This window comes from Abrus precatorius, unplaced genomic scaffold, assembly GCF_003935025.1.
Source record: "Abrus precatorius isolate BTA unplaced genomic scaffold, Abrus_2018 Scaffold2, whole genome shotgun sequence".
NCBI classification, from domain to species: Eukaryota; Viridiplantae; Streptophyta; class Magnoliopsida; order Fabales; family Fabaceae; genus Abrus; species Abrus precatorius.
In genome coordinates, this window is record NW_020874362.1 from 8,235,345 (window position 1) to 8,249,441 (window position 14,097).

The 14,097-nt window shown below is 32.4% G+C and overlaps 2 protein-coding genes across 3 annotated transcripts; one reads left to right on the forward strand and one right to left on the reverse strand.

Annotated features, from left to right (window-relative positions):
• Nucleotides 1-213: 213 nt before the first annotated feature.
• On the reverse strand, nucleotides 214-2,174 carry LOC113859396. The gene is made up of 5 exons (XM_027492183.1): nucleotides 1,945-2,174; nucleotides 1,734-1,873; nucleotides 1,490-1,623; nucleotides 877-973; nucleotides 214-788 (listed from the first exon to the last, which is right to left on the reverse strand). The coding sequence occupies exons 1-5, from the start codon at nucleotides 2,172-2,174 to the stop codon at nucleotides 214-216; spliced, it is 1,176 nt and encodes a 391-aa protein (XP_027347984.1).
• Nucleotides 2,175-9,610: 7,436 nt separating this feature from the next.
• On the forward strand, nucleotides 9,611-12,176 carry LOC113858323. Of its 2 annotated transcripts, XM_027490912.1 has the most exons (3): nucleotides 9,611-9,843; nucleotides 10,303-11,521; nucleotides 11,573-12,037. In XM_027490912.1, exons 2-3 carry the CDS (start codon nucleotides 10,595-10,597, stop codon nucleotides 11,723-11,725), a joined length of 1,080 nt encoding a protein of 359 aa, XP_027346713.1. In that variant the 5' UTR covers nucleotides 9,611-9,843; nucleotides 10,303-10,594; the 3' UTR covers nucleotides 11,726-12,037. The 2 variants fall into 2 exon arrangements, with proteins under 2 accessions (XP_027346713.1, XP_027346712.1); XM_027490911.1 differs by having other exon boundaries at nucleotides 9,617-9,843; nucleotides 10,303-12,176.
• Nucleotides 12,177-14,097: the final 1,921 nt, after the last annotated feature.

A 14,097-nucleotide genomic window follows, 5' to 3' on the forward strand; every position in this document is an offset into this window, starting at 1 on the left:
CTACAAATCAAGAATCACAATTAAAGGAGTTCTACAACTCAAGATATGGTCCAGAAACCAAAACAGTATCAAAATTTGCTAAATACTGGAAAAATTAAATAAAGCCCAAATAAAATTCAAACATCATAAAATGATCCAATTGAACCAATTAGGCACAAAAGAGGATTAATGAGCTAGGAATTAGAGGAAATAATGTTATAAAAATCCAATTGATCAGACTTCTGAATCCTCCTCCATGTCCATTACCACAAAGTCTACTAGAAACATGAATTTATCATCTTTCACCAAGAGATCTTCTACAATCCCATAAAGGTACTTGACAGATCGGTCAATTAAATGTAGGGTCATTCTTATTAGTCTCACCTCCACATCACCAATCCTCTTAAGCATAGATAAAGGCATAAGACTAATGCTGGCCCCCAGATATAGTAATGCCTTTCCAGTTGCAAGTTGCCCAATGGTCACTGGTAGTGTGAAACTTCCTGGATCTTTAGACTTTTGAGGTAGAGATCTTTGAATGATAGCACTACGTCCCACTTCCAACTTCACTGTTTCTTTCTCACTCAATCTTTTTTTCTGGGTTAGAAGCTCTTTCATAAACTTAGCATAAGTGGGCATTTGCTCCATAGCTTCTGTAAAAAAGATATTGATCTGAAGCCTCTTGAGAATGTCAAGGAACCTTGTAAATTGTCGTTCCTTATCTTTCTTAGATGGAGCATGTGGATATGGCAGATTTTTCATAGGAGGGACTTTCACTACTTCCTTATCTTTCTTTTTCTTCTTCCCTCCTTCAACTCCATCATTCAAATTTTCTCATCTTTATTTTTTTTTCTTTTTCTTTTTCTTCCTCTTTATTCACCTCTACCTCTTGCTCACTTTCCTCAACTTCCTGATTCAAGATATCACCTATACCTTTACCAATCACAGTGCCTTTCCTTGTAGTTATAGATTTGCAGTGCTTATTTGGATTGACCTGTGTATTTGCCAAAAAAAATTTGTCCTGCTGATCAGTCAATTGCTTTGCTAGCTACCCTACTTGTAGTTCAAGATTTATGATAGAAGCCTTAGTATTTTTCTGATTAGTTATGGAAACATAAATGAAATGAGTGAGAGCATCCTCCATTTTAGTCAACCTGTTTATCTAGTGAGCCTGTTGATTCTGATATGGCTTTGGAGGAGGTTGTCTCTGTGAAGAACCTACATCCTGTTTCCATCCAAGGTACTGATTCTAATTACTTCTCCAACCTTGGTTTTGATTGTAATTACCAAAGTAGTTACCTTGTCTCCCAACATTATTTAGATAACTCACTTCTTCTTCCAGCTCCTATTCAGGCATAACATAATGACCATTTGGGTGATCACCTACACAAAAATCACATCTCATTACCTGTTGTTGTTAATGAGAAGAAGATCCAAGTTTCATCTTAGACATTTGCTTCTTTGAATCCTCCATTTGTTGAGAAAGAAGCTTATTTTGTGTTATGATTACATTTTGAGTATCTAACTCCAGAACCCTTCTTTTTGGTGGTAGAGGGTTGCTTCTATCATGATGGGCTTGAAAATCACTAGCTGCTAATGCATCAATGATTGTAATGGCCTCTTCAGAATCCTTCATTAGCGCATCTAACAACATTTTTGTTTGCAATCTAAGCCTATTACAGAACATGTTTATTTGGGAAACATCATTAAATCTGTGATTTGGACACTTACTTAATAAGGATTTATATCTTTACCATGCTTCACACAAAGGCTCATTGGCTCCTTATGAGAAAGTCGCTTTGGCTGACTTGGCACTGATGGAACTTTCTTTCCACATCCTCCCACCGGGTTAAACTTTGATTTGGATGAGATTGCAGCCAAGTTTTTGCTTTTCCTGTAAAAGAGAAAGGGAATAATCTAAGGTACGCAAATTATTCATCCTCACCAACTCCCATAGTGTTGCACAACTCATAAAAGGTAGTCAAGTTATTATAGGGATTCTCATGGTCCATCCTTGCAAATTGGTTTGATGTGATCAAAGATAATAGAGCTGGCTTCATCTCTACTCCTTTAACAGGCCTCACAATGCTGGAAAAATATCTAGACCCCAGTTGTTGAGAGTATTCTCCTAAGAGTCTCCTGGGATTCTTTTGATTATTATTCCCAGGACCACTAGCTTCACCAACTTTAGCCATAGTTTAAGATTGAGGTTGTTGAAAACTGAGGTGGATGAACCGTCCTTTTGTTGCTGCTTCTTTTCAAGTTTCTTTTGTTACCTTCTTTTACTATTATTTCTTCTGGTTATTTTTTTGATTTATGAATCAAAAGGTTTATATTCTGCTGAAAGTTTTCCTTGAATACGCAAAAGAAACTAAACAAAGGGATTAGCATAAGAACAATAATTTCTATCAATCTAATTATAAACAAAATATATGCTATTAATCTAATTATAAACAAGCTTTATTAAGGATAACTCAAAGCTACTAACTATCTTGACATAAGTCCCTGACAACGGTGCTAAGAATTGTTAAATAATTTTTTTACGCGTGGCAAGCAGACTAAGTCTGTTGTAGTAAGGATGAAATAAGGGTTGTCAAACCATAGGAACTTGTAAGATAATAGTAGGTTCTAATATTCTATTTAAAGCTTGAAAAGAACTATATACATTACATGTGCACATTTTGATATTCATTGATTTGAAACTTAAATTGATTAAAGTTAAACAATGTAAATAAAATTAGGAAATAGCACGAGAGAGAGATTATTAAAATTGAATTTTATCTATCTAACTCAGTTGATCCCTAATATCATATAAATATGATTCTGTTAATCAATGCTATTGAGTTCTCTTAAGCTACTTGAAATCAATTCCTTGCATTTAGAGTTACTAAGGATTATAATTCAACAATGATTCTTCAGTTTATCAAATTGTGATCCTTGCATTAAGTTCCAGAACCTAACTAACTAATAACTCCAAAAATTGTTCTTCGGATTTAGAGCTATTAGGTGATATGATTCAAATCAGACTTAGAAAGCATTTTCCAATTGAAATCAATGTAAAAAGTTTGAAGACGAGTGACCAGTTCATCTAAAGCATTAAGAGCAAAATCACAATCACTAACACTAAATAATATATATCATAAATATAATAAAAAAGGAATACAAGAGAGTTTGATAGATTACATTCAATCTCATTAGAAAGTGATTTAACTACTCATGATGATGAGTACCAATCCCAAAATACAAGAGAGAATGGAGTAGAAGAAGATAAAATGATGAATCTCCCCAACTCTTTTGTTCTCTATTCTCCCTCTGTTTTCTATTTTTCTGTTCGCCACCTCTGTTTTCTATTCTTTCCTTTTTATACCATCCCAAAAATTAACACAGCAGACTGGAAAGAGAGTGAATTGCTCAGCGCTTAGGAAATAGCTGAACAGTTAAGAGAATTTTTCATGATTAAGAAACCTAAACTATTGGGCTCTTGTAGAAACGTTGGGCACTTTGAAGGCCGAAATGTAACGCCCCGAATTTCGGTAATATTAATTATTGTTATTTATATAAATCTAAATGCATATATATATATATATATATATATATATATATGTGTGTGTGTGTGTGTGTGTGTGTGTGTGTACAAGTGTAAATGAATGTTATGAATTTGCATTGGATGCGTAATGATGGTGTTTTGTGTGTAATGAGTACGAATATATGTATGTTGGGGATGTGTGTATGTATATATGTGTATGCATGACTGGATAGGGCTGAAATAAGCTAAGTGCCTATGTGCAGGGCGTGATACTAGGCTATTCTCGCTGCAGCGACAGGACTCTCGCTGTAGCGAGAAGGCCCTGGGAGAAAAGACTGAAACTGTCACCTTCTCGCTGTAGCGAGAAAGCGACAGTTTAGGGTGCATTTCTGGTGCAATCTTGCTGTAGCGAGATTCTGCAGAAACTAGAGTACAGTTTTCTTTGGTTTTTTCGCTATAGCGAGAGGGTGTGTCGTTGTAACAAGAGTATTGCGACTAGAAAAGGATTTAAAAGGGGTTAGGGTTTGGGGAGAATTATTTTTCCCTCTCCCTTCGATCCTCTCATGCCCAAAGCCCTTTTCCACCGATTAAATTGCCTCAAAAGCCATTTGGGAGCTTGATTGAAGGTCGAATTTGTGTGGAAAACGCTTGGAGGTAAGTTTTAATAGTTAGGGTTTCAATTTTTCATTCCATATCTCCGTTTTCGTGGTTTCCCTGGGTTCTCATGGAGTTTCTCCATGTGTTTAGGATGAAATCCGTGAGGGGGAGCGCTTCTTGGTGAATTTAGTGTTTGAGACGTCGATCGAAGGTAAGGGGAGGACTCTATCCTACTCTTTTGTGTATGAATTGTTGTTATTTTTGCTTAATATTGTGTTGTGGCTGAGTTAGGGGGTAGGAAATTGCTGAGAAATGTAATATGGACCATGTGTCGTGATCTATGAACATTATGTGTATTGACCCAAACTTTATGGATGTGGATTGTATGTAAATGTTGTGTAAAATAGATGAATATTGACTATGTGCCGTGTGATGTGAAATGAATGTGAGCCTAGTGCCGTGTATTTGAATGCAATGTGGGCTGTATGCCGTGTGTAAGCATGATTATTGCATGCATGAATGGAATATATGTGTGAATGGGCGTATTAGCGCCGTTGTAATATGCTGTGAATGGTTCAGCGATACACTGAGGATGTGGAAGATGAGGACAGTAGGAATACGTTAGGGAGGAGAGAGTGGTGGTGACACCGATTGCGGAACGGGTGCACCACTGGTCACACACTCTCTTCCTGACTAGACCTCTGACCACTATCCTTACTGAGCGACCCGTGATTGCACACGTGGTATCCGTGAGGCGGGGATAACCGGCGACCATTCATGGTGTAAATTTGTGATCATAGTACTGTATTGAGTGTGGCTGATATGCGTATGCATGGATTTGTGTTTGGTACTTATGGATGTGAATTGCTGCCTGTGATTGTGTTTGTTGAAAGTATTGGGAAGGTTCTGGAGGTGAGACTCTATGTTGACTGTGTGTGATGAATCCACTTTTTATTATATTTTTACTTGCCTTTTTTATGCTTCTTGATAGAAAAAATGGACTTAGATAGTGAAAATAATATAGAAATCACATTTTGAATAAATATCATAGGTTTATTAATTTTTGGTTAATTTGCATTTAATTACATAGATATAGATTGCAATTTTAATTATCTTGATGATTTTGCAGAATGCCCAAGTTAAATTTGAGAAATCTTGGTCCTTGGATGAAAGTTGCCCACAAAGTAGCCACTTTGAGGAGCAAAAGTGGCAACTCCAGAAGCTCCAGGGACGCCAATTTTGAAGCATGATGCGCGTGGTCACTATGGGCTCTCAAAGTGGCTACGCGCATCCAAAGTAGCTACTTTCAAGACCAAAAGTGGCAACTTCAGAAGCTCTAGGACGCTGATTTTGAAGCCTTCCTGCGCGTGGTTACTATGGGCTCTCAAAGTAGCTACGCGCACCAAAGTAGCTACTTTCAGCACAAATAGTAGCAACTCCAGAGAAGCGGCATTCCTTCCATTCTGCGCGTGGACACTTTCAAGGCCCAAAGTGGACACTTTCAAAGGCAAAAGTGGACACTTTGGTGACATGTCATCCACTATAAATAGATTTTAGGAATTAGGGTACGGGACTTTTGACACTTTACACAATTTTCTTTGCCAAATTGGGATAATTTCTTACGACATTGGAGTCTTGGGTGACAGCCAAGGGTCCTCTATAGGTTTTAATTTCCAATTTCTCTTTTGATTTTTGTTGAATTTGCATTAATGATGTTTACGTTCTTGCATTTCTTTCTCTCTTTTGTGAAGCCCATCCACATGGAGGGCTAAACTTCCTTGTAATTCCTAGTCAATGCACATGAATCTTGAATTCTTGGGATTAATTGCAATACAAATCTTTCTTTTCTTGAATTTATTAACCCCAATCTCTGAATGAAATGGAATTTGCATGAAGGGAACATTGCTTAATGAACCCTAATTTACCTAACGAAATTCTAATTCAAAATTGCTTAATTTTGGTTAATCCTTGAGGTTGCTTAATCTTAGGGATAGAGATTGGAGCCCATTAAGATGCTTAATTTTAATTGGGATGTTAAAGTTAGTCTTCGCTTGTTAGATTAACTTAATTTAAGGGAAAGAAAGGGGATTATTGAATCATTTGGAAGAATAATGATAGAACTCATTGCTTGACTAGGGATTACTCATTTTAATTGATTGAATTTCATTAATTTACATTTCGTTCTTGTTTAAAATCCAGAAATTGACAAACCTCCCCCCAATTTACTTGCTTTAAAATACATGTTCACACTTGTTCGATGTATGTTCTCAACCAAAAATTCCTTGGAGACGACATAGGATAACACCCTAGTACTGCATTCATTTCTTTGCATATTTGATGAGGATTAACGACAATCTTTTGCATGACGAGTAGTCCAAATATCGTTTCATCAGTGTGTTTTGGGTAGTATAGAGTATTCACCCTTACATTCATTTTTCACCGGGCTCAGTGAAGGGGTGGATGGAACTGCTATAGGACTTAGGATATTATTTTAGAAAACTGTTATATTAGAATAAGTCCTGTAGCAACTATTGGATATAAGTTGTAACCCTTTTCTTTATTTGAAATGGTTGATGAAACTTGAATTAAAATGGAAACTTTGTCATTTTAAAAATTTGTAAAATTTCTTATTTATTGAAAATTAAATTTAAGGTGTTACGCGAAACCTCTCATCCTCTCTAGACCCAATTTGCTCAGCACTTATACAACAGCTTAGTGGTTGGGACATGCTTCCAAACTTTGCTCTCTAGCTCCATTCTGCTTAGCGCTTCTCCAAAAGCTGAAAGACTTCAAATCTTCCAAAAACTTTCTAAGTACTTCAAAGTCAAAATAAAAGAAATTTGATTCCAAAAGTCAACAACTCTCAATAAAATACAGTAATTATATATCCTTTTGATTTTCTTAAAGATAAAGGGGTTAAAAACAAAATTTTCAGTTAAATCAAGTTCGTAAGTGTTTAAATACTAGTTAAAATTTATACAAAAAAATAAAAAATAGACACCTAACATAAGGCTGGGCAAGTGAATCCCTGTTGTTGCGATGCCAAATCATTGTGGTTTTCTCAAGAAGGAGATCTAGGATTTAGAAGAAGGAGAAGAAGAAATCTGGTTTTTTCAAGTCAAATCCAATTTTGATATATCATATCCAATTCATATCTAGATTTTTTTTTCTACATATTGAGTTATTTGGTTCCTTCAAAAATTTGGATTTTTAATTCCAGTTGGGCTTAGATTATGGATTTGATTTTTATATTTGGATTTTTTGTGCTCCTGATAAGAACAGTGAAACCATCACTTTGGTGAGAATGAAGTTCGAAATTATGAATTGAAGCCACTTGAGGAGCAAAGAATCTCATTGCTCCCAATCAAGATAATCCTTTTTTTTCTTCCTATTGCACAATCAGCACCAAAAGAAATTTCTTTAGAATTGATGGATTCACTAAAAACTTTTGTACTATGACCAAGAATAACTAGTTCAACCTGTTGCTTCCATAATAGGTAATTTCTGTCATCTAATTTCTCTATGGTTGTGTGAGAAAATGGAGCTGGAGTGGGTATGTGGGTGTTTAACAGAGGTGCACGCACAGTAAAGTTTGACGGAGCTGGTGGCGGAGATGAATAATTGGTGTTGGCCATATCTTTCAAAGACTCAGGTTCTGGATACCATGTTACAAATAAAGAAAATGATAAAAACAATTTTTTCTAAATATGTGTATATCAATGATTCTTAAAATGAGTTTACATTGAGTATTTATATAATACTAAGATAGTAACTATTTTTACTAACTATATAACAGAATCTACCAATGTCGTATTAGACTAACAAAATACATATCCAAAAAAATTTAAACCACTATGGCATAACTCCAACTCCAAATATACTTGATGGTCATGCTACAATTTTAAACATATCATCCATTAAACATAAATTTAAAGGTACATAAAAACATAAATATCTATGTCAATTTAATAAAAATATAAAAAAATTTATAAAATAAAAGCATGAGCATGTGAAACCTAATCTTTAAGATTTAAGGACTCCTCAAGCTCATATTTATACAACTCCAAGAAATAAAAAATTATAAATTCAATAAAACTTTTAAATTACTATACATCTCTGTTATCTTCTTTAAATAATTGTTCTCCTCTTGATTTATGCATCTAATATAGTTTTACAATATTGGTTTTGATGTTTAGATACAAGTTTTGTAGTGATCTTGGAAGATAATATGATGGAAGTTTATTTACAGAGGTAAATTCAAAAAAAAAAGTCTCTCAATTTTATGAATATTTTGTATTGTTTTACTCTTATAGTAATAACTAATAAGAATCAAGCTTTTAGAGTTTGAAATTTCATTAATTTTAGTTAATTTTATTCTAATATATTTTCACTTATTAAAATCAAGTTTTAGACTCATTTAAATTTGAAACCAATAATATCATAGTTTTATGTCTTAGGTAGTTAAAATCCAATAGAATTTAGTTTTAAAATTTTACTAATCAATCAAATTTAGTTTAGTAGTCAAATTGGTTATATTAATCTTAATTTTATTTTGATGGTTTTTTAACATGTAAAATTTATTTAAACCATTTAAAAATTATTATTGAAATATTGTTTGACTTAGGATTCTAAACCCTCATATTAAACTTTTATTTATAAAAATTAATCTTCAGTTTCATATTAACACGTGTTTATACCTAATTGATCTAATTAAGGTTTATTTTAGTTTAATTTAATTATAAAAATTTATAATTTATTTTATATATTAATAAAAGTCTTTAATTCTTGCTCACACTTTACACTCATGAATAAAAATAATTTATAAAATAATAAATTAAAAGTAGTAAATTGAGGATATTATAAAATTAAAATAATGTTAGGAATGTAGAGTAAATTTTTAATTTAACTTTAAATAAATCATATACTTTAAATATATTAATTTGATGTAAATATTATAAAATAGCATATAAAATGTGGCATCAGCTTGTTACAATGTCTTTTAGCCATTTAGATGTTAGAACCAAAAATTCAAATCCGTATAACTCATACCTTTTGTCTTTTTGTAATAATTATCAATCTCATATATTCAAATACAAGACGAAATATGATTTTCTGAATATTTTTCGTGAATAACGGAAAAGAATCGAAATTAACATTTCATATAAATGATTTAAAAGCTTTGAACTTCTGAGTTAATTTAATATAACTTCAAAACGAAGGTTGATCTGAAAATATTTATATAAAATTTGATTAATTTTAACACTGTAAAACCATTAATTTAGACACCAAACAGAACGTGATATTATAGACATACTTTAGTGCATAATCCTCATTCATTACATTTTTCCTCTCGACACCAAACTTCTCGCAACATAAGGAAAGCAAACACTAACGACGTTGTCATTGACACAGTTTGACAACATAAAAATAAAAAGAACTACAAATTACTTGAAAAGCAGAGAAGCTAATTGGAGTTTTTGTGGGATTTGCGTGTTTACCGTTCTACAGCCATAACCCATTGAAATTCTTCCACTTTCACATTTTTATCATAAAAATAAAATAAATAATGTTATGAATAATATTAAGTATATATAAATAGAAAGATCTCAAGTTTTCTACATGCCTTGGATTTTCTTCTTCACCATCACAACCTCTTCTTCGTCTCTCTCTGAAACCCTAATCCTGGATCTTCCTTTGCCCCCTCTTTCTCTCTCTTCCATTAGCTTCCTCAGCAGGATCAGGTATACATGGACCTCCTTCATTCTCAATGGTCCCAACTCTCGTTTGATCTTCTTTTTTTGTGTTCTTGAATTTGACTCATGGGGTATGGAAATTCCCATTGATTTTGCATGATTCTGTTTAATTCAGATTTGGACTGTGTTGGATTGTTTTGTTCTCGATTCATTGCTTTGTGGACTGAATCAAATTGTTTTGGGAATTGGGATGTTGAAAAAACCCTGTCTTGTGCTGCATGGGTAGATAGAATTCAGGTCCTCGATCTTAGAATTATGTTACTGAATTATGATTCGATGGTGAGTTTCTTGGTTGCTAGGAATAGTGGCGATTGGTGATGTTTGAGAATTGAGGTTTGCTGCTGTTTTGTTCTTCATTTTTCATAGATAAGATAATTCTGATGAGTGGAATCTTTGGTGGCACATTTAGTTTTGAGTTTGATTTGTTGTTATATTTCTTTTGTTTAGGAGTCAAAGTGGTGGAATGGAGGAATTCGATGTTGGGTGTGACTCATATTTCTTCTCGTGGAGGGTTTCTTAACAACAGGGAATGGTACCAGCTTGGATAGTGTTTAAATTGGTCTAAGTTTTATGTAGGTTATGTTGAGGATCTTGTAGATTTATTAAAATCTTGATATGTGGAATTGGGTAAGGTTTGATCATTTTCCCAATGATATGATTGTCAATACAATGGCAATTTAATTCATGTAAAGATTTGTTCATTATTTTCTGAGTATTAAGTTTGAATTTACTGGGGAGAATGGATAATGTGTGCGATGTCAATCAGTTGGATGCTGATGTTCTTCTGCCCCCTCGGAAACGTCTTCTTGCTGGATTGAAGAAACAGGGTTCAGATAGTGATGCTACTGCCTCTCCATCTCCAGTTGCTGCTTCTTGTGTCACCGATATTGCTTCCCCTTCCTCCTCGTCCTTTTCAAGTGAATTTGAGGCCCGCCTTAAGCATTTGTTGAGTTGCCATTCAAATAACCCTAACCTTAGTCCTGAGGAGGTTGTGGAGGCTTCAAAAGTGGCAGCAATCACTGCAACTAAGGCGGCAGAGGCTGCAAGAGCAGTGGCTGAAGAAAAAGCTGCTGTGGCAGCAAACGCGGTTGCTGCAGCCAAGAGTGCTTTAGATTTGGTTGCATCTTTCTCTGAGGAGGCAGTCAACAAGGAAAGAAGTCTGAAAAAGAGCAAGTCAAAGAAACATCTCCCAGTTCAACTGTTGTACAAAAAAAACCAACCAATTGAAAATTGTAGGACAGATGAAGAATTAGCTCGTAAGTTGCATCGAGCCATGAACAGTTCTCCAAGAATCTCTAAGAACTCTCCAAATTCAGAATCCAAAGGTAGTAAACATAAGAAGCCTAAAAGCTCTTCTAGTTTTGAAATAAATGAGGTCTCTGAATCTGGTGTGGCATTTGGACAAGATTGCTTATCTTTGAACAATGGACACGCAATAGCGGGTAAGATTGACTCTGAAGGTTCCATCCAAGAGGTGTGCTCAAGTAAGAAAGATAAGAAGGGAGTTAAATATGATAAATCTAGCCAGTTAGAGATAGATAATGGGGAAGCAGAGTCGAGCCAATCAAAAGGGAAAAACTGTGAAGATTTGTCTCCGGTGGGTAAGAAGAGAGGAAGGGTGAAGCTAAAAAAGTTACCCTTAAGCATTTGCACCTCGAAAGATAGGGCACAGCCAAAGGAAGAAATAAGAGCCAGAAGTTCTCCATTGACTGGAAAGAACACAGGCAATCATCCTGTTGATAGTATACCTTTATTTCCAGTGGAGTCATCCACTGACAGAGTGATGCCAATTGAGGCTACATCGATGTGGAAATGCCAGGAGTTCAAGGCACCGGCTTGTATCAAACAAAATAAAGTTGTGCAGTCATAAAGTTCATCCATTATTACATTGGGATGACTTTGTGCTACTGTGGTAGATGTTGATAGCTGAGGTAGGTATCATGATGCTTCTTTTTTACTATATGGATTTTATCTTTTTGCACATCTTTGGTTTTGTAATGGATTTGCACTGATTAAATGTAAATTTAGATTTATAGTTGCTTGCATTACTTCTTTTAAGTTGAAAGTTGTGTTACTTTAGTTGACAGGAAAGCTTAAATTTAGATAGGAGGGTGCAATGAATTGAACAGCTTCTTCATTGTGCTGCATATTTCTACTACTCATTTGTGTTGAGAATAAAAAAGGATGATCTGTTGCTTTTCTACTGCAATTTTTGGCTCTGTTTATTTTTCTGTATACTCAAATGCATATGAATGCTGACGGTGGTTTCCATTTGCTGCTTTAATATTGAAATATAAAGGCATTAGAAATTTGGAAGTTGCTGAAAATATTCTACTTTTTAAATAGGTAAGTTATGACTTCTTTGCTGTAACTAAAAAATTTATGATTGTTTATTAAAAACCCCTCTCAATTAATTTATTAATTTATATTAATTTTTATGATAATGTAGTTGTTTTAACTAAAAATAAGTTTATTAAAAAAGTTGGAATGTATTATGTAGTTATGAATTAATTAAGATTTAGGTGAGATATCAATAAACAAAGGATCTTATTGAAAAAAAAAAGTGATGCTTTCATAAGTTTTAAAAGTGATATAATTTGAAACAGACTAAACTTACAAACTGAAAGATAATCTAAAATGGTGGAAATATTATTTTTACAGCAATTATTATTAGTATTAGTACGACAGTGGCAAAGATGGTCAAGTCCTTGGCATTTTGAATGGAGCGTAGCTAACGAGTGTCTTAAGCGTATTAATTAAATAATTAATAAACAAAAACAATTAAAAATATGATAAAGGTATAGTGGTAATATTAAATATTATAATTTTTTAAAATATTTTAATTTATTTCATATAGACACTGATTAGTTTTCTCCTTTTGAATAACACTGGAAGGTTTAACAAGCAGGTCTTGACAAAGAATATTGTCCTGAGCAAGAATGCAATCCCCATTTTAACTGGTTTTGCGTTCCTTCAATCAATGTATGTTATTAAGAAAATGTTAATGTTAATATCACTCTTTAAAAATAATTTTCGGCAATAAAAAATGGTAATTTTTTATTTTAAAAGTATTTATTATATTAAAAATATAAAAGTGTAATAAATAGTTTTTGAAAAAAAAATCTTTAAATATTTAAAATAGGTTGTGAAATATGATGTTAACAAGATCGATGAGATAAAACAAGGATTATTAAAAAAAAAAAAAAAAAAGGTGAAAACTTCTTTAAATTCATCTTATAAGTTTTATTGTAGTGCATCTGATACTTATTTGATAAGCTCTATTAAATTAATTTATTTAAGGAGCTATGGGTATAGTTATGAATTAATTAAGATTTATGTCAGTAAATAAATGATGTTATTGAAAAAATTGTTTTCTTAAATTTTTAAAGTGAAATAATTTACTATTGAGTATGTAAATCAACTGAAAATATATTATTTTAACTTAACTTGTAGTTTTAAATTTTTTATTAAATATTAAAAGATATGATAAAGATATAATGATAATATTAAATATTCTAATTTTTAAAAATATTTTTAATTTCTTGAATAAAGAAATTGATTAGTTTTCTCCTTTTGAATAAACATAGGAAGGTTTAAAAAACATGTCTTGAAAAAGAATATTGTAAAGAGCAAGAATGGCAATTCCCATTTATCTGGTTTTGCGTTCCTACAAATTAAATACCTTTTCGTTTTTTTTTTCAACCAATATGTATTATAAGAAAAATTCTAATATTTTTAATAAAAATATTAATATCAATTCCTTAAAAAATTTTTTTACTGTATTTTATAAAATAAAAGAGTATTTTTTTATTTTTTAAAATGTAGAACAATTATCACCGTTATATTAATCAACAGTAATATTAATAATTTATTTAAAAGAATTACAACCATCAATTCAAATTAAAGAAGATATATAATACACTCTTAAATTTACAATAGTACTTTCTTAAAATTAATTTTAAGCAACTAAAACCAATAAAATTTTATGTATTTAAAATGTATTTATTACATTAAAAATATAAAGTACATACTAAAAAAAAATGAAAGTATAACAAATATTTTTAATAAAAATTTATTATTTTGAAAAGTTTAAAATTATTTTTGAAGGTAAAATGTTAACAAGATCGTTGTTATAAAGATGCATGTTTATTACTTCATTTGAAAAAAAAAAAAATCAACGTGAAATATCTTTTAAATTCATTTTGTTTGTGAAGTCTATGCAGCCGTACCTATTTAATAAGA